General features: G+C 38.8%; 1 protein-coding gene across 3 annotated transcripts in view; it reads left to right on the top strand.

Moving 5' to 3' along the window:
• Nucleotides 1-27,747, top strand: part of PolD1 (DNA polymerase delta) — a 213,130-nt gene that overhangs the window by 13,511 nt on the left and 171,872 nt on the right. The window contains exons 2-3 of one of the 3 annotated variants that reach the window (XM_067149778.2): nt 9,587-9,698; nt 17,035-17,146. In XM_067149778.2, the coding sequence (XP_067005879.2) occupies nt 9,587-9,698; nt 17,035-17,146 (224 nt within the window). Of the gene's footprint in view, nt 1-9,586; nt 9,699-16,392; nt 16,418-16,452; nt 16,703-17,034; nt 17,147-27,747 lie in introns of those variants that run through there. The other 2 variants (XM_067149780.2, XM_067149779.2) reach the window with 2 other exon arrangements.

Here is a 27,747-nt window from a genome sequence, read left to right as displayed (position 1 = left end):
AGGCTGATGATGCTTGTGAATAAAAGCGAAACATGTCCCGGTAAATTAGTGTTGTAACATTACAACTTAGCAACGCAAACTGTAATTTGTATTGAAAAGGTGGATCAAAATAACCAACAAATTGTTGGTATATCATAACATAGTTCAATACGGGTCTAATAATGAGATTAGTTACATGTAATGTGCAGGTCTTTCGATTTGACTCCCGTAGGCGACCTGCGCGTCGTGATGAGGATGAAATGATGATGAAGACGACACATACACCCAGCTCCCATGCCAGGGAAATTAACCAGTGCTGGTTAAAATTCCCAACCCTGCCGGGAATCGAACCCGGGACCCCTGTGACCAACGGCCAGCACGCTAACCATTTAGCTATGGAGCCGGACAGCAAAATTATAAGTATACATATGTTTGAACATTTATGCATAAGAGAAAACGCAACCCCCCTCTCTCCCTCTCTCTCTCTCTCTCTCTCTCTCTCTCTCTCTCTCCACACAAAAGAAATATATTTACTTACGTGTTTCATTCAAGTGTGAGAGAATGCGAAAATAATTGGGCGCGTGCCGACAGACTGGCCTCCTGACTCGAACGACAATGGCACGCACCACTTAGCAACTGAACAGCGGTTGATCGGTGCCAACTGAAAAAAGTACGAAAGCGCTGTCTCGCTTGAAGATGAGTAATTAAAGAATAACCGGGGGTTCCGCCTGGCTCCATGAAGGGCACAATCTCGTGATTTTTCTCCAAAAGGCGGATGAATTGCTACCCACACGCCCGTTGTAAGATTAATGAAACCACAAAGAATGCTAGAAAGAAATACCAGTTCAGTTTCAAAGGCCTTAAGTTAGTTGGCAGCTATCCAGTTATATATCCCACTCCCTTTGTGGCACAGTGACAAAATCTGGCTGGTCTATACACATCGTTGGACCCCTCATGTCTCTCGAAATGCAGATGGAAAACACATAAGTGGTCTGCTTTCACTGCAACAGGTTCTTTGAAGTGACCACTTTTGAAATGATGATCACGGACAAGATTCCTGTTAGCCCTGGATCATAGCCAGTTCTTGGAGGCATTTTCCTTCGATTTTATGGCATGCTAGACTTCTTCATCCACATTCTTCATGGATTCAGTCAAAGCTTTCACGAGCTCTACGAACATGGCAGTTGATGTTGCCGCCAATGAAAAGCTGCTTGATAGTATTGCATGTATGTATCAAGATCAGACCAAAATTCTTCTTCTTCTTCAGCCAGGTATCTTGTCTATATTGCATAGCATGTGATGATCCGCACATTTGTTGATGCTGTTCACTGACAACTACTGCTACTCTGTTTCGACCAGATGTGTTCCTTCCAGTTCTTGACCTAATTTTGATGGCTTAAAATCTGGTTCTTTGACATTGCTTCTTCAGCCTGCTCCAGTCTTAACCAGGAGTCCATTTAGCACTCTGATCAGGCAGAGTCCTAGCATGTCACCTACAGGGGGCGCCATAGTTGCAACTCAAATTTTGTACTGGGTGTGATACGATACTGAAAAATCTAAGCCGACTTGTCGCAGTATATGACGCCAAAACAGTTTAGAGCTACAGCTAGTAAGAAACTTAGGCTGTTCATAACATGAGCAAAATGCCTTTTGTAGCTGCTCCACTGGAGAAACAGGCACTTGCTGTTAGAGTAGCATTTCTGTTACTGAATGCCTCTTACCTAAGGGCTCGTTGTTATTATTTAGAAATTAAAGAGTCTTTGACAGGAAAGAAAACAATTCGAGGGTTGGGGCATAATTCATGGCAGCTTTTTTTCTTCACATTTGCTCGGTGCTACCATACAATGGCCATGTCCTGCAAAGTGTGACGACACTCTTAGAACGTGGACACGGGATGCGATGGTGGTGCATTGGACAAGTACCTCGCACAGGACGATGGGACTGTAGTAGTATGTCAGGCTCCGTGCAGAGTGATGTGACTAATTAATTTTGGGCCATGTCATATGAATCAGAGCTCAAATGCCAGTCTGCAGAACGGCAACAGGTAGGATAACCACAAAGACAAGTTCCAGTAAATCCTTTCCCTGCGAAGCTGATGGTCCTTGTGGCTTATGATGTCGGAGGCATAATTGCGTGTTAGTTCATTCCATATAGCACAACGGTGACAGCAACATACTACAGAACCTTCCTGCAATGACAGTAATGTTGTGCCGTTAGGCAGGGATGCAATAAGCACAGAATATTTAGAGGTCCGTCATAAAATCAACAGGCCCACTTTCCTTACCCGATTCACTGCTTAAAGCAAGGTCGGTGTGATTTTTACATAAACCAGTTTTAAATTAATATTTTTCAAGCCAGTCATTTTTCTCAAACCAAGTCTTTTGCACCTGTCTAGATCTAATTTTTTTCACCCTTTGTTAGGCCTAGCTATGTTGCTGGTGGAGTACTTTCGACTGAAGTCACTTTCCTTCTATTCATTGACGATTTGCTTACTAGCTTATCGGAAACACTAACACGAAGTATGTTATATGGCACATTTACTAATACAATAATGTTATTGATTTTACGTCCCACTAACTACTTTTACGGTTTTCAGAAAAGCTGAGGTGCTAGAATTTTGTACCGCAGGAGATCCTTTATGTGCCAGTAAATCTACCAACACAGCGCTGTCACATATTTGAGCATCACCGGACTGAGCCAGATTCAAACCTGCCAACTTTGACTCAGAAAGCCAGAGCTGTAACCATCTGAGCCACTCAACCCAGCTGGCACATTTACTTTTCATGCACTACCACAACAATCAATGCTTTCTATTTCATCAGAAATCTTCATCTCTTTCCAGAGATACACAAAATGTGTGTTTGATTTTACATACCGTTGGTTATTGAAATGAACTTGTTATACATAATTGATTAATCAGAACTTGCAAACACGAGATGGCAGTCAACTGTGGACGAATGACACAATGTCGCTTGCTCACTTACTCCAGTATGTGATCTCTTAAGAACCTGATACCTGGCAGGAAAAATGACATAATGTTTCTGGTCACACATGCGTATCATAAATTTCAGGTCTAACTTGTAGACTGCCTGTTGTAAAACGCGACTAAAATGGGACCCAGGGCCTTTTATTTGGGGAGCATGGGTTGGCGACCACAAGCTTCCCAAGCTGAGTCTGACATTGCTTCCACTTACTTGTCAGGCTCCTCACTTTTGTCCTTCCTATCTGACCTTCCTTGGTCAACTCTTGATCTTTTCCTATCCCAATGGCATTAGGTTTACGGGATCTGGGGAGTCTTTCATTTTCACACCCTTCATGACTCTTCTCTTTCTTTTTTCAAAATGTCAGACCCATTCCTTTCTTTCCTCTCATTCGTGTTGAGAGAGGGGGGGGAATTGGTTGCCCATTTGTAGTTCCTCTTAAAATAATAATCAGCACCACCACCACCACCTAACTTGTAGAATTATAACTACATAATAGAGAACACAAGATTATGAGCTTAAAAAATTTGGAACATTCATTGTATTATAATGTAACTTAAATTTCTAGGCGTTTTCTTTTAAATTCTGTTGCCCCCACCTCTGCTAGGCTGAGTGGCTCAGACATTTGGGGCGCTGGCTCAGTCCGGTGATATTTGAAGGTGCAAAAATATGTCAGCCTCGTGTTGGTAGATTTATTGGCATGTAAAAGAACTCCTGCAGGACTAAATTCCGGCATCTCTGAAAAGCATAAAAATAGTTAGTGTGATGTAAAGCCAATAAACATTATTATTTATTTTCACCTATGCCTGAGGGACAAACTCCCTCATCTTCTCAACATCCTTTTTGCATGACAATGCCAGACCGCAAGCAGCAGAGGCAACTTCAGGACTGGGGAGCAGGGGGGAGTACTGGAACACCTGCCGTACGCACCGGACTTGTCTCCGTGCGATTTTCACCCCACCCCAAAAGTGAAAGAACCATTGTGTGGGAGACGGTTTGGAACACTAGACGACTAGTGTCTCATAGTGCATTGGCACTGCCGGTGGCTACAATTAGCCTACGCAGTGGCCTCCACGGTATGCACTAGCCATGCGTCGTGGTAGGTGTGCTAGATACCAACTGATGAGCCCAGCCTAGCACATGGGGGCGAAACGCTGGCAACCAGGAATGAGTTAGCTGGAAAATTTATAATGTCCAATAACAGACCATTTATATTGGTATTATAAATTCATTCGGAACAAATATTACAGATTCCCTATGGGAGTCAACATCTGTATCATCTGATGGCCAAGCAGGCATCAATTTTTAGTGTGAGACAGAGTGTCTCATAGTGCATTGGCACTGCCGGTGGCTACAATTAGCCTACACAGTGGCCTCCACGGTATGCACTAGCCATGCGTCTTGGTAGGTGTGCTAGGTACCAACTGATGAGCCCAGCCTAGCACATGGAGGCGAAACGCTGGCAACCAGGAATGAGTTAGCTGGAAAATTTATAGTGTCCAATAACGGACCATTTATATTGGTATTATAAATTTGCTCATTCGGAACAAATATTACAGATTCCCTATGGGAGTCAACATCTGTATCATTACCAATACTGTGAAACATGAGATTGCAAAATTCACATGTTGTGAGGCGACTGGTATCTGACGTTTCCCACTTCATTAACAATCTAGGGGACTACTTCGAGAGTTTACTGTAAAGGTTATTGCACTCTCTTGAGAATAAATGTTATGTAGCATAAGGATTTCATGGCTGACAGTTTCCTCGCTTAATATCCTATACCTGGTAAGTATACGTGGCATTATTCATAACCGGGCGAGTTGGCCTGCGGTTAGGAGCACGCAGCTGTGAGCTTGCATCTGGGAGATAGTGGATTCGAACCCCACTGTCGGCAGCCCTGAAGATGGTTTTCCGTGGTTTCCCATTTTCACGCCAGACAACTGCTGGGGCTGTACCTTAAGGCCACAGCTGCTTCCTTCCAATTCCTAGGCCTTTCCTGTCCCAACGTCGCCATAAGAGCTATCTGTGTCGGTGCAATGTAAAGCTACTAGCAAGAGGAAAAAAAGCAATATTCATACATTCCACAGCCCCTTGTATTTCCATTTGTCTGGTGCGTTCCATATTCTTGCGGGGGGGGGGAATGTTCCTATTAACCTCGTGTACTACCATATTTGTCAAAGTCCACTTGAATGTTGTTGTTTTTTTCCCTCCCCTGAAAAGTCAACTAGAAAAGAATACAGCAGATTATTGCACGTTATAAGAGTAGAAATAAATCCATATTCTTTTGTGATGCCATTTACGTTTAGTTTATATCTAGATATACATTTTGAGAGATTATTCTAGCAGGTGTCTCCAAAAACTAAACACACACACACAAAAGAAAAGTTCATCACCTCGGACCAAAGAGTTCCTGAATTTTGATTTTAAAAATGAATCAAGACATACAGAGATACTAGTAATAATCTTATTGTTTTTATGCCCCACTAACTAATTTAATGATGCAGAGGTACTGTGTCAGTGTTATTGCCAAACAAATACAACAAACGAGAGTCTCTATAACAATCTAGCTTTACTTTCTCAATTTGTGTTACCGTACTAATAATAATAATAATAATAATAATAATAATAATCGTATGGCCTCAGCTACCGTTTGCAGACATTTCGATTTGATGCCATCTGGCTGTCTGCTCGTCAATTTCGACGTTCCGGTTTACTCTGTCTGCCATCTAGCGGACCTAGAGTAAACCGGATCTCTCTTGGGCGTCTATGGCTGAGATTTAATTAATTTTGTCGGGTAAATACCAAATGTATCACCAGAGATCTTTTACATGCCGACATCGTACGACATGGAGTGTCGAATGGACTTTTTTCCGCCCTTCAAAAATCCGACTACCTCTGCCGTGTTTGAACCCGCTATCTTGGGATCCGGAGGCTGACACTCTACCACGGATCCACAGAGGCAGCTAATTAATGCACATGCCAGTGCTGTACCTTTAATACCAGACAACATGTCACCTTGCATTTATGTGTGCCTGAATTGGTTTTGGCATGATGTCCACTAGCTCATCAAGGTATCTTCGCATTATTTATTTTTTGTCTCATGGCTGAGGCATCGTAACTATCATAATTTGCCGGGCTGAGGGGCTCAGAGAGTTGAGGTGCTGGTCTTCTGACCCCAACATGGCAAGTTCGATCCTAGCTCAGTCCAATATATTTGAAGGTGCTCAAATATCTCAGTCTCGTGTCGGTATATTTACTGGCACGTAAAAGAACTCCTGCAGGACTAAATTCCGGCACCTCAGCACTCCGAAAACCGTAAATGTAGTTAGTGAGACGTAAAGCAAATAACATATTACTATCCTAATTCAGCTATCTAGCTGGTCAAAATTGCCCCGCTCTTTAATGTTGATTTGGCATAGGTCTTGGAGAGTGGTTGGTGGGTTGTGATGTCCATAAGCAATCTTCATAAAAGGAAATAAAAATTCCACCTAATCAATACATTTATTTTCTTGTAAAGTATTACAATCTAGGACCGGTTTCGACCCTTCATGGGTCATCCTCAGCTATATCAGAATCACATTTGCATTTCTATCTTATACCTCTGAAAGACCTTCATGATATATTGTTTCATAATTTTCAGTGAAAACAATATATCATTGTTTCATAATTTTCAGTGAAAACAATATATCATGAAGGTCTTTCAGAGGTATAAGATAGAAATGCAAATGTGATTCTGATATAGCTGAGGATGACCTATGAAGGGTCGAAACCGGTCCTAGATTGTAATACTTTACAAGAAAATAAATATATTGATTAGGTGGAATTTTTCTTTCCTTTTATGAAGATTGGTAAATGTCAATACGGAAAATGAAATTCATAAATCAAGATGTCCATAAGTAGCCTTTCTAATTTATTCCCGGTATGTTCTATAGGGTTCTGGTCTGGGAATGCGGTGGCTACTCTAGTCGAGTGATATTGATCACAATTAAGTTATTAATGAGAACTGCATAATAGATGTGTGCATTATTGTCCATTAAAACAAATTCTGCTCTGAAATGCTAGTGGCAATACAGTGTCACTATGGTTCAGAGGATGTTGACCCTGTATTGTAAGCCATGATATTGCTCTGCATGACTAGAAGTGGCATATTGTAGCTCCACATAATACCACCCCAAAACATCTGGGAGCCACTACCTTGCTGCGTGTGCTGGACAGTGTGTTTGAGACTTGAAGCCTGACCAGATTGCCTCCAAACACATTGCCAACGATCATCAGGAACATTGTGACAGTCGTCGATGGAAAGAACTTTATGTCAATTCTGAAGAGGCTATTGAGCATGAAGTTGAGCCCATCTGTACCGCGCCCAATGATGTTTTAAGTTAGATATCTGAAGTTGTGCCTCGTACAACCTGCTACTCACAGTTTGAGCTGAAATGCGGCAAACTGTAGCTGCCCAAAGATGGTAGCATGGTGGCATTGCATCCATGGTTCCTCCGAGTTGAAATTCAAAGGTAACAGTTATCGACTGCAGTTGTAGTTGTTCGACGACCTGTGTGAGGAAAGCCATCAAAAGTTCCTGTCACCCTGTACTGCTTCCATGTTTGAACCAAATTACTTTGATTTTGGCCCATATATCGAGCAACTGCCCTTGTTTGACCCTCCTTCTTGACATAATGTGATTATGCATACATGTTCACATGTCGACGTAGCACATCATGCCATCCTAGATGCCCACTTCACTGCTTAGAACATATGTTTAATGCACCTCCCTTTTGAGCCAGGCGTTCTGCCTGTGGGTTGGGGTACGTGCAGTTGTATGTTTACAAACATCCTAAGGGTCATCTTTCTGGTCTGCATGGGACAGGCCGGGATAGCAACACGGTTAAATGACACACAGGGGTGATACAGAACTTCTTTTGATACGTGTATAAAAGTAATTTGTGGAATGCTAAACTAGTAACATTATTCGTATTCTGGCATTAGTAATAGGGCCTACATCATAATCCATTTATCCTTTGGTACTGAGCGAGTTAGTCATGCTGTTAGGGGCACACAGTTGTGAGCTTGCATTCGGAGATAGTGAGTTTGAACCCCACTGTCAGCAGTCCTGAAGATGGTTTTCTGTTTTTTCTCATTTTCACACCAGGCAAATGCTGGGCCTTAATTATGGTCATGGCTGCTTCCTTCCCACCCCTAGCCCTTTCCTATCCCATTGTCGTCATAAGACCTATCTCTGCTTGTGTGACGTAAACCAACTTGTAAAAAAATATATGACTTGGTAAGTTAGATTGTTGGTGAATATTCTGTAGGGATAGGAAAGGTAGATGCTAAATTTTTTAAAAAATCAAAGAAATGCTACAAGAATAGTAAAATATTAATAATCTTGACCATAGTGTCCGGTATTTGATCCGTATTGACTTGATCACAACAAATATGTAGGTGGATGGTCCGCCTAGTCAATACTAAATATTATTTATATTTATTTACATAAGTCTAATACATGTTTCGGGAATCTATATACATTCCCTTCATCAGCTAGTCAAATTAAAATTAAAATTCCTGTACACAAAAAGACCTAATAAAAAAGGGGGGCCCCCATTAAGAAATCCAAAACTATTGCCAATACAATTTAACATTTTAAAAATTAAAGTGTGAATGTATGGAATTCAATTCCATCTAGTCGAATAGGATAAAACACAATAGAATAGAGTCTGTATGCATTAAAATATTGAGCACTATGTTCTTGTTGTGGCGTTAGATCACTGTGTACTTGATGATCTGATAATTTCTTGTAAAATGCAATTGGAGTTGAGAATAAAAGAATAGTGCAAAAACTTATTATCATGCCGAAACCATCCGATAATGGGCGTGTTTTTGTGTACAGGAATTTTAATTTTAATTTGACTAGCTGATGAAGGGAATGTATATAGATTCCCGAAACATGTACTAGACTTATGTAAATAAATACAGTATAATTAATATTTAGTATTGACTGGGCGGACCATCCACCTACATATTTGTTGTAATAGTAAAATAGATGTATGAGTATTAACTCGGATGGAAAACCTTTGGTACCGAGCGAGTTAGTCATGCTGTTACGGCCACACAGCTGTGAGCTTGCAGAGAAAAAGGTGGGAAGTTGTCAGAAACACATTGAGTAACTTCAGAATATGGTAGAAAATTCACAAAGTATGGTGAGGACAGGAATTTCTACAAAATACCCACCACATTCACTTTTTGATGACAAACATTTTCTTGGAGTACAAATGTATTGTCAGTTAACTGTGAAGAATTTTTTAAATGTTGAATGTTACTATGTAATGTTTAAAACAAGAACAACTCAAGAATTCATCTCACAGGTATCTGGGTATCACTGTTCTAAAGCTTGATATAATTTTGGATGGAAATTAACCATTTTTACCAATTTGCAACGCAAGCCTACTGCAGGTGGAAACATTTTCAAAAATTTATTCAGTGTTTGGGATTCTTATCCATTTATTTATTTATTTTATTAATTAAAGTCGTAACTTACCTTTAAAGGCCAGAATGTGGTGCATAATATTCATCCTGTTTCTTCAGCTAATCATCAGCTGTACTGACTCATGTTTTTTGTATTTTGATAGGCGGAATGCTGATGATGATGACATCCCAGCCTCATTTGAAGAAGAATTGGCTTATATGGATCTCTTTGAGAATGAGAACCAAGAAATTGATTCTCAAGAACTAATAGGCCAGGTAAGTTCATTAATCCTTGGTGCAATTTAGTGTAAATACTCCTTTCATCCATTAGCACTTCACACATATGCATGATTGACCAAGTGACCAAATTGGTTGATTAAGTGCTTGCCTTTGAAATCCAAGAATGGAGATTCAATTCAGCTCACAAAGTATACTGCGAATATAGCCTGATAATAAACTTGGAAAGTTTACATACAGTGTCAATTAAATGATATTTATAATGGGTAGTGTTATCTATAAAATCTAAGCAATTTACTGAAAATAATACTAGTTAATAAGTAGGCAAATTTATCACGGCCTCCCTGAGATTTCTTTGTATCAGTGAGTAGCCATTTTGCACAGAGCAATAAAACTCAACATACTGTTAGTCAGCGGACAGGAAACGATGTCAAACAAAGACTACACAAATATGACGAGAGCCAAGGAAGATACAACTACTGATCAATGTGATATCTGTGCAAAGAGAGTTACTAGCAATGGCAAAGCAATACAATGCGAAGATTGTCAAAAATGGCAACACTTTAGCTGCACCGAACTGACCTAAGTGGATTATGATATCTCAAAGAGAAAAAATTCTAGACTAACCTGGTTATGTGTACAATGCAAATCGAAACTCACAAAAACTGAGATCGAGGGAAAAACACTTGAGAAAATACAACAATGCAATATTGGAAGCAACGAAGATCAATATCATAAACAGGGTTCGAGAGGAAATACAAGTCGCAATTACCAAACAACTGGAGCATTTCTCTAGACCTAGTATAACGAAGCACAAGGCACCTACCCCACCCATAGAAAAGAATGACAATCTCTCACCCGCTAATGAGGATACAGTGAAGACACCAAAAACAAAAGAGAGCAAAGAGACAGAATTTGGAGAAATTTCGGAAGCAAAGGGACATACCAAAGCCAACCAACACAACAAAACCATGACAAAAGGACACAACAAGTTGATGCGTGACAACGCAACAATAAAAGCACAAGACAGCACGGGGCAGAAAGAAGAAGAAGAACCTCATGTAGAAGCAAATCATTCAACCATCCTCGACAATAATATTACACAGGCACCTTGGACCGAGATAGTGAATAAGGGAAGAAGATCCCCGCTAGAGCAGACCTCCACAATCCTAGGCACGAAGAGACCTCAGCGTGAGGAAATAGCGAACTACAAGCAGTTGTTCATAGAGCATGGCTCTACATAGGCCGACTCAACCGCAGTGCAACAACAGAAAAAATAGAGAGGCACTTGAGGAAACCGGAAGTGAACGAAGGTTTTGAATGTGAGGAACTAAAATCGAAAGGAATGCTCGAAGCATTCAAAGTGGGCATTCCTCTCAGAGACTTACACAAAATTACAGCTCCGGAACTTTGGCCCGAAGGTTCCGTAGTTAGAAGATACAAACTTTTTCGTCCCCAAAGACAAGGAGCTAGAATTGAAAATTGAGATGCTTCTCTGGAATGTAGAAGGGCTAAAAAGCATCTTAAACGTAACATTCGGCGAAAATCTCGGTAGACACAACATTCTCATATTGACCGAGACTTTCATCACCAGCAACATAGAAATCCCCGGTTTTTACTTGAAACACGTCTTCACCAAACAGGGACCAAGAGGAAGACCTGTAAAAGGAATTTCTTGCTTCTATAAACCATCAGTAGGAAAGACATCTTTTATATATAAAACGGACAACACCATAATACTAAATTCAGAAAAAGTAACTTTCATAGGACTCCACATTGAACCACTAACTCCGATAGAGGACACCGTAGGAATCATTATGACTGCTCTAGCGAAAACAACTTCAGGGAGTAACATCATCATAGCCGGATACCTAAACTGCAGGGTAGACATACATAATGACAGAAGTAGAGAGCTGCTCCAGCTAATGACAGAAGAAGGCTTCATTCTCATAAACAATATACATGACAAGACATACTTCATCCACAATGGCAGCAGCACGATAGACCTCATGTTCCATAAAGGCGCTGACCTTACAGTAACCGATTACAAAGAGTGCTACTCAGCATCAGAAACACCTATGACAAAGCATTGCCCTATTGCAACAACTTTTAGTATAAAGGGACACAAAGTTAAACAACATGAAGACAACCACAGAAATCCTTTACGCAGAAAAATTGATGAAAAAACCCTGAGGCAAAATACGGATAGCATTTCGAAAAGAAGATAAAGGAGAAGGACTTGGAATATGCAACTCTCGCTCTCCTGAACTTAATTAAAACTGCAGCAACTACAGTCACCAAGCGAAGATCTCAAAGGTGGTTCAACCAAACATGCTACCCAGAGAAGAAACCAGTCCTACAAGCTCTTCACAAGGCCAAACAAAGCAATAGCCAAGAGGACATGAACGCTTACACCACCATCAGAAGAGCATATAAAAACCTACTTAGACGGACGCGAGATGAATTCACGGAACTTGAAGCGAACGGAATGATAAAAGAAGCTAAAGAAACCCCCTACATAGCAATAAATCCACGGAAAGCGCAATCAATGGGGAAAATTGAAATGCACATCTGGGAAGAACACTTCGCCGACATCCTAAACCAGAGGAGAATCACGGCAGCTTATGAGATGACAACAAGATATGACTGCAACAACACAAGAAATCCAAGGCATAATATCAAGACTGAAAAATAAGAAGGCATTGGGACCAGATGGTATCTTCAATGAACACCTGAAAGCATCTACTAACGTACTGCTTCCAGCTCTCATGGACATGATGAATCTCTGCCTTCAAGAAGGAAACATCCTGGTAGCATGGAAGAAATCAACAATAAGGATGCTCTACAAAGGGAAAGGTGACCCATGCGATCCTAACTCCTATCAAGGGATTGCCTTAGAGAATAGCCTCCTTAAATTACTAATAAAGTTGATGACAAAAAGGCTCACAGAAGAAATTGATAACAAATTTCCAGAGGAACAATTCAGCTTTGGGAAAGGTACATGTACAATCCAGGCTATCAAAAACCTTATTGACGACGTAGAAGATGCGATACGACTTTCCCATGGTAAATTCCATGCAGTATTCATAGACTTCACCAAAGCATTTGATGGGCTAAACAGGATGATCATCTCTTCCAAATTAGATCAGATGGTAGAGAGGAACAAGGAGCTCGTTGTCCTGACTCACAATATGTTAAGGAATAACTTTGTTCGAATCGGAGATAATGTTTCAACATTACACGAAATTACGCAGACTAACGGAGTACTACAAGGAGACCCCTTAGCCCTTTACTGTTCAACATGGCAACGCATGACGCCGCGTGGGCAATTAGGAAACAAACAAAGGACCTCAAGATTTATGTATATGCAGACAACATGGTAGTAGGTTCACATGACTTACAGGAGCTGTAGAAAGAAATAAATGCTCTAGGAAGATGGGCAGACGAAAATGGACTTCAGATCAATGCAGGGAAGACCGAACACATGGTCTTCAGGAAGGAAGGACGTCTCTCCTCTGAAGAAAAAGTGTACTTCAAGGAAGGACTACTACAAACCGTAAACAGTTTCAAATATTTAGGCCTAACATTGCAGACAACAGTGCACTCGTTCAGGATTCACACGGCACAAAGAGCAGCAGCAGCTACTAAAGCTATATATATCAGAATGATCACAAGAATATCTCTGAAATCCGCCATGGCCCTTTTCGAAATGAAAATAATTCCTAATTAATTAATTAATTAATACTTTATTAACGGTAATACCATTTTACATAACAGTAGAGAAGAATAAACAAAACAAAACACACTAAAAAGAAAGTTCAATGGAGTATAAGTAGAAAAATATGTACAGATATATACACAGGTTATACTACAAGTAATCACAGGAAAGTAATAGTCAAATTTGGAGATTATGTAAGTGATTTTTCAATTTTGACAATGAGCAGTTAAATATATCAATATCCAGTTTGTTTAGAGATCTTGACATTCGTTCAGTTGGCCCATTGAATACGTAGTTAGTTCTATGCCAATTTGTAGACAATGTATTCTTGAACCTTGTGCATCTGCCTGTACATGTACATTAATTTTTGCAAGGAGTTGTGGACAATTCATCAAGGAATGAAGCAATTTAAAAATGAAGAGTGTATCCAATAATTCACCGCGTTGTGACAGGCTATTCATATTTAAGGACTGTTGTAAGGATGTATAATCAACATTATAATATGAGAATTCTGCTCTAAATGAATATAAACAAAGAAATTTATGTTGTACTGAATCTAATCTATGGATAGAGGTCTGACAAGAAGGGTTCCAAACAGGTGTACAGTATTCTAGTATAGGGCGTACCATAGACACATACAGCAATCGATAGGTAGCTAAGTTTGAAAATTCTCTAGAATATCTAGTACTGCAACCCAATCTTTGAAATGCTTTCTTACAAATATTTTCAATATGTTCATTAAACGATATTTTATAACTGAATAAAACACCAAGGTCATTAACTTGTGAAGCAGGAGTTGGAATGTTGTTATTACTAAATTTGTACTGAAATGATATTTTCTTCTTGTTTAAAAAAAAACGATATTATTTTACATTTCTCATGATTAAGTTTCAACCCATTTTGAATGCAATACTTTTCCAGATGATGTAAATCTTCTTGAAGTTTTAAACAATCAAGTGGACAATTAATTTGCATAAAATTTTTTGCATCGTCAGCAAACAAAAGCAATTCAGAATTCTTAAGTATATTTTTAATGTCATTTATGTAGAGAGTAAAAAGTAAGGGCGCAAGGTGAGTCCCTTGAAGAACTCCACTGGTAACAATAATAGGTGCAGAAAAATTATTCCTTATTTTAACAATCTGCAGGCGATTTTTAAGATACGATTCAAACCATGAGAGGAGAGGCCCATTAATTCCGTAGCCTGTTAGTTTTTGCAGCAAGATATCGTGGTCGATAGTGTCAAAAGCTTTTGAGAAGTCTGTATAAATGCAGACTGCTTGGGAGTGGTTCTCTATTGCATCCAAGAGGAACTGATAGAATAAAAGAAGATTGCTACAGGTTGACTGTCCTGAAAAGAATCCATGTTGCTCATCAATGATGATGTTTCTAAAGAGAGGTGTGATTTTGTCAAGAATTATTGAGTCAAAAATTTTGGAAATATGAGAAGAAATTATAACTGGTCTGTATTGTTTTATGTCAGTTTTATCACCATTTTTGAAAACTGGACTAACAAATCCTTTCTTCCATTCCACTGGAAAAACGCCTTGGTTTAATGATAAGTGGAACAGATAAAAGAGTGCTTCACATAAAATAAATGAGCAGGTACGTTGAAACACCATCAGGTCTGACTGTTTTTTTTAATTCCAGAGATATCAGTTTGTTGTAAATTTCTGCCTTACTAATGTTTATAACTGATAGATTGACAGAGAAAGGATAATCATATGACATACTACTACTATTCTGATAAGAAGAATAAGCGGATGAAAAGTGGTTAGCAAAAAGACTGACAATATTTTCTCCAGTATCGGCTGTAACTTCATTAAGATGCATTGTTGAAGGAATATTATTACATGACCTTTTAGAACTTAGATATTGCCAGAATTTCTATGGATTGGAAGTAATACTTCGTTCACAGTTGGAGACATACATTGTATTGCAAGATTTAGATTCAGACTTGCATTCATTTCTTAATTTCGAGAAATACGGGATACAGTTAACCTGGGAGAGTCTAAGCACTAGGGACCTCATCTGCCTGGAAAATGTCAAAGCCCTCTTCCTGAAGGCTGCCCTTGGGGTATCTAAATATACAAAATCGAGACTAGTTTACGAGCTTGCGGAAGAAACGTTTTTAATGGAAGACCTGCGAATGAAATTCGACCTGCCCTCTACACATGGATGGAGGAAGTTGATGGAAGACAGGGAGAGTAAAAGAAAGGAAATCTGGGCCAAATTCTATACAACTGAGGCAATGCTGCATAGATCATGGACAGCTTCAAATCAAGAACTCTGCCACTTAGTGAAATCTATGGCGATACACGGCTACCGTCATAAACTATGCAAATCGAAATTCTTTCACGACCCAGGACAAGATTGACTTATGTGATAAATATTGTGGCCAATATCATGTAGTGACATATGAAAAGCGTTTGAAATCAATCCTAGACTACTGCACAAAACCATAGTCAAATGACTAACTTTTGCATATTTGTGCGCATTTCTACTTTATTATTAATTCAACTCAGTTCTCTGGCAATTAAAGACAAAAGCTTGAAAGAAAGGTTTCTGGAACTTCAATTACTGTATTTTTTATTTTATTTCTTATATTTTTTAACATCTAGGAATGGTGTGTTAGCTTTAGAAGGCTGTAATGGTCAGCCTGGAATTCCATTTTCTGTTCAGTTTGCAAAAATTTTATTTTGAAGTTGTTTTAATTGTCTCAAGCATCTGACTTTCTGAATACTTGTACATGATCATGATTTTAAGGAACTTTTATTTTCAGTAACCTTCATCATTAGAATCCTTATCACAACTTTTATTCCAAATTCCCTCTTCTCAGCTGATGACTCACACCAAACATTTCATTAAGTTCAGTATATTCATTTTCTGATGATGATGATGATGTTTCTCACCACAGACTCAAGGATATTTTGTTATAGTAAGGGAGTTTCACCACAGCAGTGTGTAATTCTCATTGAAGAATATTCTCTGTGCAACCAACAATGTAAACAAGTTTGTGTAATTGCTTTGGCTATGAGTGATGTAAGTGGCATAGTACTGTGCAGTTAATACCAACATTGTTTGCATTGTGCATATGATGTATCACCGGAAGAGATAAGATTAGTCTGATAATTTAATCTCTCACAGTAATTGATAACCATATCCTCAAACTGAGATCTCCTCCAGTTGGCCTGTCATTCATCCTTAACCTCACTTCTCAGATTGTCATTGAGTAGCCACACAAAAAGCATTTTGCTTTGTCCTTTTTCTTTTGCAGTATAATTAGTCAAAATGCTGAGGCTTCATGGAAAAATAATTTCTTTTAAAGTACTGCTGTCCTCATATACTGTCTGAAATGTTTCCATCTGCAACTGATTCTGTACCATTTGCTCTGTGGATGACTTTTTTTTACAATAGAAAACAGACCCAGAATTGGGTGGAAATTATGCAGTATAATAATCTTGTTAATAGCTGTAACTCATTTAATGTGGCAGTAGTCTATGATAATTCAAACTTAAGTTTCCAAACCTTATCCTGGTACCATATGCCTTGTGAAATATCAACAAAATATACTATTTGTAGTGGGATTAGTATTTTGAACTGTAGTAACAATAATTAAAGTTGGTGAATATATAACTATCAAATGTCTACTTTTATAGGGACCAGAGACTCATTATACAAATGTAAAATGGAGTCGTCCTGCACCACCCAACTTAAAGCCTCAGCAAGATGCCTTGGTATTCCAGCAGATCGACATCGATCACTACACAGGTTTGTGAAGTTGTTTATAGTGTTTTGATGTTTCTTTCAAGACAGTACATATTTTGTTGTACTTCAGAGCTACACCAGTGAATCCATGAACTAGTCACAATTGCAGAGTTTTCTGACATTCCCACCTAATCAATACTGTATATGTTGTAAATTTTATTTATTTATTTCTGAATTGCAATACCAGTTTTGATCCATGGATCATTCTCAGTTGCTTATTCTAAAAATTAAAATAGTAGGTACATTCACAGTCATTAACAGGGAACGGATTTATATGTATTAATAATTATTGAAAGATGTAACTATATATTTAGTTATTTTTATTGAAATATGGAATTATATATGACTTAAAATTACACATACAGTCGAACCTCCCTTCTGCAGACACCGTCGGTTCCGAGGAAAAATGTCTGTTACAAGAGGTGTCCGCTAAAATAAGTTTGTAAAAATAATCGAATATTTTAACGCCAAAGAACATCCACCTTAAATATAAGCATACATATCTTTACTTTTATTATTCTAAGTCATTTCTGTGTTAGTATTTCATAGAGAGTTATTATAAGTGATTTTACATCATTTACAAGCATTACAGCTTCGTGAAGTAATTGTGAAGCTTCGTCTGTGTAAATTTAGCACATGTTTTCTTAACTGTGATATTCAGTTCTATTTTTCACAATAGTGATTATTTGAGTTTTCCCGCAGTTGAATTTTTCGGCAAGCTTTCTCACTGAAAGTCCCTTGTCACTTTCTATAATTACATTTCTTCTTGCCTCGAGATCTAAATACGATCGTCCCTTGTTACTCATGTTTAACAGACAACTGAACTGCTACGGTATTTCTGTCTTACTGATTAGCGCCTGTACTGTACTGTCTTTACCTTCTCAAGTTGACTACCTGAGCTCGACCTTATCAGCGACAATCCGAGTTATGAATAGAATGATGCAAGATGGGACGAAAATCCCCAGGTAACTTGTGAATCAACAGTCTCTGGCAGCATTTCTGGGCAATGAGAATTCTCGGAATAGGCCTATACACCACTAGGTAGAACTACATTCCCATGTACACTCTCTCCCCTCGCACTCGAAATAGTACAAGCATTCAAAAGGGATTTCCTTATGTCTGAAGACTGGTTTTAAAAGAGAGGATGACATGTGGTCCGGCGTAATAAATTGTCCTGGAACGTGTAAAGTGTCCGCTTAAGTCAAGTGAGCGGGACAAATGGTGATGTCCGCTGTCCGGAGTTCAAGGTGTCCGCTTAAATGAGGCCAATTTAACACTTGTCTTATGTAAAATAAATCGGTTACGAGGGAAATTGTCTGTATAGGCAGGTGTCCGCTGAATAAGGGTGTCCGTTAGGACAGGTTCGACTGTATAACATTCATTTCTATTTTAATATCAAAGTTCAAAGAAGCTAAACAAAGTAGATCTACGTGCAACATAATGTTGTACTTCTCATTTTAATATATTTGAAGAACACACAATCTTTTATTCTCTGTTACTAAAACAATGGATTACAAAATGTTCTTTTAAATGCTGGAAAGTGAATCTTCTCCTAATCTCTAATGACAGATTTATATTGACTGAAACTGCGTTCTACATCGGAAGGGGCAATGGGGGCATAATTCAACTTCACAGTATCTGCTGGGGTTAAATCCATTGTTAATTTTACACTTAAATCTCCACACAGCATTGCAGCAACCTTTGTCATTTCTTCATATCCAGGGTTCCTTGAAAGTACAGTGACCATCTTCATGTTTGCTACATCTGCAACTTTACCTGTACCATGATTTAGTTGTTCCACAGTTCTGTTCACAATTTCACAACTTTCAGAAAGTGACAGATGCGAGTTTTGGAGCCTTTTCAGTGCTTTTGTGATGCATGAAAAATTATGCTGAATGTAACATAAGTCGTTTCTCACACTTGTATCACCGGGCGAGTTGGCCGTGCGCGTAGAGGCGCGCGGTAGTGAGCTTGCATCCGGGAGATAGTAGGTTCGAATCCCACTATCGGCAGCACTGAAGATGGTCTTCTGTGGTTTCCCATTTTCACACCAGGCAAATGCTGGGGCTGTACCTTAATTAAGGCCATGGCCGCTTCCTTCCAACTCCTAGGCCTTTCCTATCCCATCGTCGCCATAAGACCTATCTGTGTCGGTGCGACGTAAAGCCTCTAGTAAGCTCACTTGTATAGCAGACAACTGTTTTCGCGGCTTAAATTGAGGCTGCATCTTCAGAGTCCATGGCATGTAGAACGTTCTTAATACAGCCTATATATTCAAGATAATATTCAACCGCTTGCAGCCACGTACCCCACCTAGTTAAAATCGGCTTAGGCGGCAATGGAATCTCTGGGTACATTTCTTTCAAAAGATGATCTCTTCTGTGGGCTTTGAGAAAACCTTTTTCACTGAGGAAATCAATAAATCTACTTTGGGGTATCTGCCTCTTACCACTTCTGCCACACGATAAAAGACATGTGCTACACATGTTAAATGAGTCATTTTAGGATATACAACACACAAAGCTTCTCCGGCTTTTATCATATAAGGTGCAGCATCGTTAATAAAAAGTAACACTATTATACTTAACACCCTGTGGCCAGAGGATACCCATAGCCTCATTGAACAGTTTTGCTATAGTTTTGTTATCGCACTTTTCTAAAACATCACAGTGTAAGAGGATCCGTTTACAATAATCTTCGCTTAAAAAACCAATGATTACGTTGCCAATTAGCCTGCCTTCTTTGTCTGTTGTCTCATCAATGGAAACCCAAATTGGACCGTCTTTAATCTCTTGCCTTATCTTCTGAACATTTTCATCGTATATGGCTGAAGAGTACGTTTTTCTGAACGTTGACTCATCCGGGATGGATCGTTTAATATATTTCTCGAGGAATTCCCTGAAGCACTGATTATTCAGTTTGATGAGAGGTATGTCAGCAGAGATGAGAACACGGCAGAGATCGGTGTTGAACTCGGGCGTTACACTGGAAGTTGCTGGTTGTGTCAGAAACAACTGTCTCTGCTTGGATTCTCGTTGTTTGTTAGCCTGGTGTTACTGGTTGAAACGTGCTGTTGCACAAGGAACCTTTGAGTAGATGTCACTGTACAATGACACAAAACACAAAATAATATCTTACTGTCAGATGATAAACCATCTTCTTTAAATTCTGATACGTAACTTTTCAATTTTAAACTGGTTGACTGAGCTACTTTAGGCATATTGTTACAATGTTAATGTCTTCAATGAATATCAATATAGAACTGCACACACTGAACGTACAAGAACACTATGATCCATCTCACTGCTAATTCAAACTGTGAATGACTGGTAGTGAACTAGATGGAGTTATGAAGCAATCAAAGGGAATGCCCGAATTACAAACTAATCCAGAAACCAGTAGCACATCGTCGATGAATGAGATTTCCCTAGTTACAAAATTATAGCATAGACACAGTCGATGTTATGTAATGCAGCTTATCAGTGCTGTAAGTGTGATTCAGATAGTCACGGTACTGACCGGCTGATCTCGACCACTTCCGGGCTCAACCTCTTTCTTCGCACTGCTATTCAGCTTATTTTATCAGCCCAGACGTGGACAGGCGTGATAATGACCTGCACACCAGTTAAATTATTAATTTTTCGAATATAGATTTTTAATTTATTTCTCCATTATTGAGAGGACTGCTGTCTCTTTAGGAAGCTAAATTAATTATATTTTGCATTATCTTTACGAATCATGACGTGTGGAGTTGAAAAATGGAGTATTCATTTTTCATATTTTTCCATATCTTGGAGTTTAGCACATGCTCCATGTTCTTCATCATTAAAATCGATATAGTCCATTTTCGGCTAAAAAGTATGTCTGAGAGGAGTGTTTTGTGGCAACACAATTATATAATCCCGACGGACTTATGGTTCCCCATTCAACAGATAGAGATATGCCAGTGAAATGAAACAGACATTTTATTAGATTTTAAGACTGTAATATACAGTTAGTGCATTCCTCATTAACACGTTTTCCTGCTTAGCATGTCATAAATTCGAAGTCCTGATTCTCATCGTATTAAATCTATATAAAAATACCTTGCTTATCTCATCATGAATATTTGCAATTACTGCTTAGTACAATCACATTTTTCCTAGCCCTGATAATGTTATTTGTCACCCTTGTGAAGCAAACGTTTTTTTCCAACTCGAGAAAAATCTGTCGCCACAGTTGCATGATTACGGCAAAAGGCCTTAAATTCCTGAACTTCACAGAATAAGTTGCACTTTCGAGAAGCAAGCCGTTAGCCTCAGCAATGTTGAGTTTTGCTTGCTGGTTAGCAGCAAGATTGCTGAATAACACAGTGAGTCTATTTGTGCTTGTATTTCACATTCCATTCAGAAGTTAGAAATGTATTTTGTGTTGAGTGATACAGGGGAGTGTAGCGAATATTTGTCACGTGATACAGTAGCCTATATCTGGATTAGGAACATACAGGGTATTTATGCTTGGCAAGGACTTTCTCGCTCGACCTTGGCCGCCAGTTATGGATCAGTTGCCGGCTACCGCGTATGCGTATGTACGGCAGAATACGGTGCTCAAAGTCATTATCATGCCATTTTACTCACCATGTTTACAGTTTATGCTCAAAATCATTATCATGCATTTTACTCACCACTTAGTTTATGCTGAAAATGTTCCCCATGCACTGCCAAACATAATCGACATCTCCTAATGAAGTTTTCGGTTACTCTACCAAGTTCTTCAGCACTGATGGATGCAATTGCAACTCTTATATTGTCTTTAAGTTTGGTGTGTGAGGGTTGTTCCCATAAACTACATATTTTTAACATTTCCCACAAATAAACATTACATGCCGTTAAATCTGGGCTACGAGGGGGCCCAGATTTTTACTTATGATCCTCGTACCAAACACGCTTCAGTAAGGAGATAACTACCTTTACGTCTATTTTTATTGTTTATTGAACCTGTACGTTTGAATCTCTTGGCCAGTTTAATTGTCCGATTGATAGAAATGGGTCTCCCTGGAAATTTCGCTTGAAACTTTTGTCTTCTCCTAGCGCACGATTTTCTGCACTTAATGTAAGTATTGTGCAGATATACACGTTCACGTAACGAATATTTCACATACATTACAACACTATATACAATCACAATAAAACACTATACAATACGACATACAGTACGCAGTAGCTTCATTGAACACCCTACTATCTCGGAGCTCAGCTCTCAGCAACTGTAGGAAGTGCCGGAAACCGTGCGCGCCAGCGGCCTGTCATCGGCAGCCAAGGTCAGTCCTTGCCAAGCATAAATAAAGACCCTATATAAACACCTGTCGCATCACAAATTTTTGCTATTACCACTTACTATGAGTACGATCACGTTTTCCTTGCCCAGAAAATGTTTGTAATCCCTTGTGAAAGAAGCGTGATTTTCAACTCGGGTAAGAGCCGTCACCACAGCTGCGTGATTACGGAAACAGTGCGCCTATTTGTGCTTGTATTTCACGTTCCATTCAGAAGTTAGAAATTTATTTTGTGTTCAGTGGTACAGTGAAATTTTGTCGCTTGATATGGTAGCCTATATCAGGATTAGGAACATAATTGTGTGAAATTGACTAGCGTGGTCCATACTTGGCTTGTGATAGCATAGTCGTGGATACAGAAAAAGTTGTGAAATTCCTTACTATTGAAGACAAAACTAAAAACTTTCAGAAAATGGACTGGCATGTGAATCTTTAAGCGCACAGAGGTCGGGATTGTTGAAATCACACTTCGAGTATGACTCGATCATTCGACTTGGTCAAAGTTTCCAAAATATCGGTCAAAATCATTCCTCCTGATTCCTCCCTGTTGCACATGACCGATTGTAACCTCCAATTCATTGTCCAAGTGTGTGACCAGAAATTAATTTTTAATAACCCACTGCTCCAAAATAAAAGGCTTCTACTAACATTTGTTTTAGGAAGAGTGTGTTCTGCAATAATAATGGATATTTTTATTGGCCCCGTGCATATGTTTTCATATTTGTTTGATGTTTTTCACACCTTTCAATGCACTTGTTATTTTATAAGCCCCAGGAGAAAAGGTTTTCTTATTTGTTCTCTCATGTTTTTCACCCCTTTTTTAATACTTTCCTCTCATCTTTAGAAATTTTAAATATAGCTCTCACTGTACTCGTAGATACACAACGTAAAATGCCCTCATGTCAGAAAAAATCATATCAAGTGCTTCCATATCCATGTTGGATAGTTTTTATTTGTATAATCAGTTGTACATTTTCTTGCTTAACACGTTAATTTTTGTTGTCCCCTGCAGAAACGTCTTAACGAAGTTTTACTGTACGACAATGATTCAAAAGAAAATGGTTTTTAATGATTGTGAATGTACTCTTTTAATTGTTAATGTAACAAATTGAATAAATTTGTTACTAGATTTTAAGACAGTGATTTCATATAAGTTCAAGAAGAGTGTTTTAATTCAACAGATAGTGATATGCAGTGAAATGAAACATGGCCATTTATCAGATTTGAAGACTGTAATATATGACTAACTCAAAGAAAGTGGTTTCTAATGATTGTGAATGTACTATTTTAATTGTTAGTGTAAGCAACTGAAGATTATCCATGGATCGAAACTAGTATAGCAATTTTGATGTAAATAAATACATTTTACAATATATATATAGTATTTATTAGGTGGGAACGTTAGAAACTCTGCAATTGTGAGTCATAATCATCAGTGCGGAAAAATGAAACTAATGACACATGTCCATGAACTAGGTCGATAATTATTTTCTTTATGTTCTTGTCTGCTTGTCTCTAATGATCCAGTCACGCTGATTTGAGGACAAGAAATGTTTATGGTGATCGAGTTTACTCAGTCTGCACTAAGTGGTCGACTAGAGCTACAGTCGTTATAACTTGGTTTAATCTCAGTGCTGCTGTAGAATAGGGGCTGCCTGGCCGAGGCGGTAAAGGCGTGCTCGGTTCGCCCGGAAGGATGTGGGTTCGAATCCCCGTCAGGAAGTCGTAAAATTTAAGAAACGAGATTTCCACTTCCGGAGGAGCATATGGCCCTGAGGTTCACTCAGCCTACACCAAAAATGAGTACCAGGTTAATTTGTGGGGGCAAAGGCAGCCGGGCGTAGAGCTAACCACTCTACCCCATCACGTGCTGAGGTTAACAATGGTGGAAGCTTTTACCTTCCACTCCTCCAAAGGCCTTCATGGCCTGTACGGAGGTGACTTTGCTTTTGCTTTGCTGCTGTAGAATAAACTCAATTTACTTGAAACATCCTTGTATGCTGTTGCACTCTGTAGGGTACATTTTAAACTAAATTTCTTTGTTGATGTATAAACGATGGTGGAATGAATAACTTATAATCTTGAATACCGCCCGCACTTTTTTTACAGAAATATTGCTCTTTAAATTCTGGTTGTTCTGAAGACGTGACAACAGCGGTTTTGTGTCACGTGTCGTGGCAGTGGCTGAAATCTCGCTCCATTGCCCTTCCGCGTTTCCGGAAACACATGATGTGGCAATTGATTAATACTTTGTGTTCTGAGTGAAGAAGAATCAGTGGTAACAAGTGATGAATTCAAAAAAAGCATTTGCAGTCATTTACTGTGAGTGAGAAATTTAAAGTTGTAACGGAAGCTGAAACTATCGGAAATTTCCGATGTAAATAAATACATTTTACAACATATATAGTATTGATTAGGTGGGAACGTCAGAAACTCTGCAAACGTGAGTCATAATCATCAATGCGGAAAAATGAAACTAATGACACATGTCCATGAACTAGGTCGATAATTATTTTCTTTATGTTCTTGTCTACTTGTCTCTAATGATCCAGTCACGCCAGCTGAAAATATGATATTGATGAATCTTGCATTTGCGATTGGAGGAAGAAGGAAATTACATTAAACAGTAACGGTGATTGTAGAACTTTCCGAGGGTGGAGTGCACAGTTTCCTGAAATTGAAGAACAGCTTTATAAAAACGTGACTGAAAGACGTGAACTAGGTTATGATGTATCAGTTGAAATGTGTCAATTAAAATCATTTGAGATTGCAAAGGAACTTAAAAAAGAGGGTTTTGCTGCAGGCCATGGGTGGATAAGAATCCTTTATCGAAGAAACGGATTGTGTATGCAAAGACGTACATCTGTTTCACGTTGTCTCCCTGTCGCCTACGAAGAAAAGTTGACAGTCTTTCATCGCCACATTATTCGTTTGTGGAAGCAAAATTCCTATTTGCTTTCTCAAATTGGGAATGCTGATCAGACCCCCGTTCATTTCGAAATGCTACTAAACAATGCGGTTCACATTAAGGGCTCTAAAAGCGTTACCATCCGGACAGGTAGTAACGAAAAGCGACGCTGCATGGTAATGTTATGCATGTTAGCTGATGGAACCAAACTTCCTCCATATTATGTGGTTCTGAAAAGAAAAAACACTTCCAAAATCAAAATTTGCTGTCTGGTATTTTTGTTCGAACCCAAGAATCCAGCTGGATGGAGAGTAAGCTAATTGAAGACTGGGTAAAGTGTGGTTGGTAATATCGCCCGGGAGCTTTATTGCAGAAGAAGAGCCTGCCTTATGCTCAACAGTTATCACAGGCATTCAACAGATGCTGTAAAGGAAATACTGATCTGGCAAGAATTCCAGGAGGGCTGACCTCTATGCTGCAACCATTGGATGTTTGTGTGAACCGGCCTCTCAAAACTGCATTGAAACAGCTCTACACCAAGTGAATGGCACCTGCCAGTGATCACACGCTGACACACGAGTGAAATGACCCGAAGTGGAATTTCTATGCAAACAGATAAAGACTGCATAGAATTACATCTCCAGTGACTTGGTGGGGAAAAGTTACAAGAAATGTTTAATTTCAAATTCTATGGATAGTAGTGAGGACTATGTGTGGGAAGGGGACACTGATCAATGTTCTGATGGTGGTAGTTTTGATGACATTTAATCGTGACTGATTTGTACATTGAACTAGTTTTAGTGTTTTTATTACTTATAAAGTGTTTTGAATTAGCAATTTTGTGACATTTGCAGAAATTAGAAAAGTTGGTAAGTAAACATGTAATTTAATTTTTTTCCAAATTTTGTTAGAAATTCAGGTGTGCAGGTCTTATTCAGCGGTGGGTGGTATTCAGGTTTAAACGGTATGCTTATATTCTGTTATCTGAATATAAACGCACTTCTGTGCACCATGGCATCCATGTGTGACTGTAGTATGCACCCCAAGGTGAGGAAATTCTTTTGCTTTGTGAAGAGATTGATGTGGATTTTGGAAATGGTGTAAGTGATGCAGGTGATGTTGGTAAATTTTTTGAAAGTGATAGTGGTGACTTGTGCTATGGAGCAGGGAGAAAATTGATAGTGAATTTGATATGTTTTTCAAGTTTGTGCCACTTGTACATGACTTCAAGGAACTGAACCCAGGTACATCAAGTGAGAATTTGATTCCTTATTCCCTAGAACTAGAGTATTTTTTAACTTTTGTGTACAAGAAAATTTTAACAAATATGGATGGAACTAACATTTTATACATAGACAGTTGTGGGTAAGCCAATAAAATCAGCAAGTGGTGAACATTTCTCATCTGAGAATCCATCAGTAAGAAGGTTAGCAACAACAACAGTGATGTAGTTTACTTCTCAAACCACTTGTTTTAATAAACATCATCATAGTCCTGCAGATCAGGTACAGAAGTGACTGTAAGATGTTACTTAACCCACTGGCCTCAAACGTCTGCTCTAAAGGCCGGTCTCCACAGATTAACATTTAACAACAACATGTTAAATGTTAAAAGAAGTGTTAAATGTTAACTGGTGACACCATCAACATGTTAAATGTTAAATACTGTTTCATTCATCATTGTGTCCACACTTAATAAACATGTTAAACTTGACTTTCTTTGTTTATATATAGGTAGTTCATCATATCAATTTATGGTAATACATTTAGGTGGTGTCTAGTATTTTCAAGCAAGGTCAAAGGACTCAGATGAAGAGGATTTGGTCTTTGTTATTGCCACTGCTGCTTCTTCTCATGATTTAGAAATGTAGATTTATTAAGCACATTTCCTCCCTTCATCCTGCTCGTTGCTTCAAAAGCAAACGACTTTGTAGCATAAACTTCGTCTGCTCCTGACCCCAACTTCCCTGGGTTTTTTGCAATTCTCGACTGTACTGGGAGCGGAGGGACGCTAGGGTTTTTTTTTATGCACTCGCGGGAACAATTATAGATAATTTAGGGTTCCTGGAAACTTTCGGCTTTCTTTGCTTTATCTCTGTATTCCTTTGATGAGACATCCCACAAACAAGGCCTTTCTATTATATCATTAATTAAGTCCAGAGTAATTTCCTTGTTCCACTCCATTTCTGACTATAATTTTTAGTATAGTGCAGAGAGAACAACACGTGCGCGTACCAGTACTGTATTTGTAGCTTGTAATAAAGAGGTAAGTTAATTATAATCCTACTTCACAAGAAGCGTGTCGTTTGGCTATCTGTTGACATGGAAACAGCAAGGAAGTTGCCGAAGTTCTGCCAACAGTGGAGACCGTCCTTAAGCCATG

Source organism: Anabrus simplex, chromosome 6 (genome assembly GCF_040414725.1).
Source record: "Anabrus simplex isolate iqAnaSimp1 chromosome 6, ASM4041472v1, whole genome shotgun sequence".
In the NCBI taxonomy this organism is placed as follows: Eukaryota; Metazoa; Arthropoda; class Insecta; order Orthoptera; family Tettigoniidae; genus Anabrus; species Anabrus simplex.
This window is presented reverse-complemented; position numbering and strand designations above follow the sequence as displayed.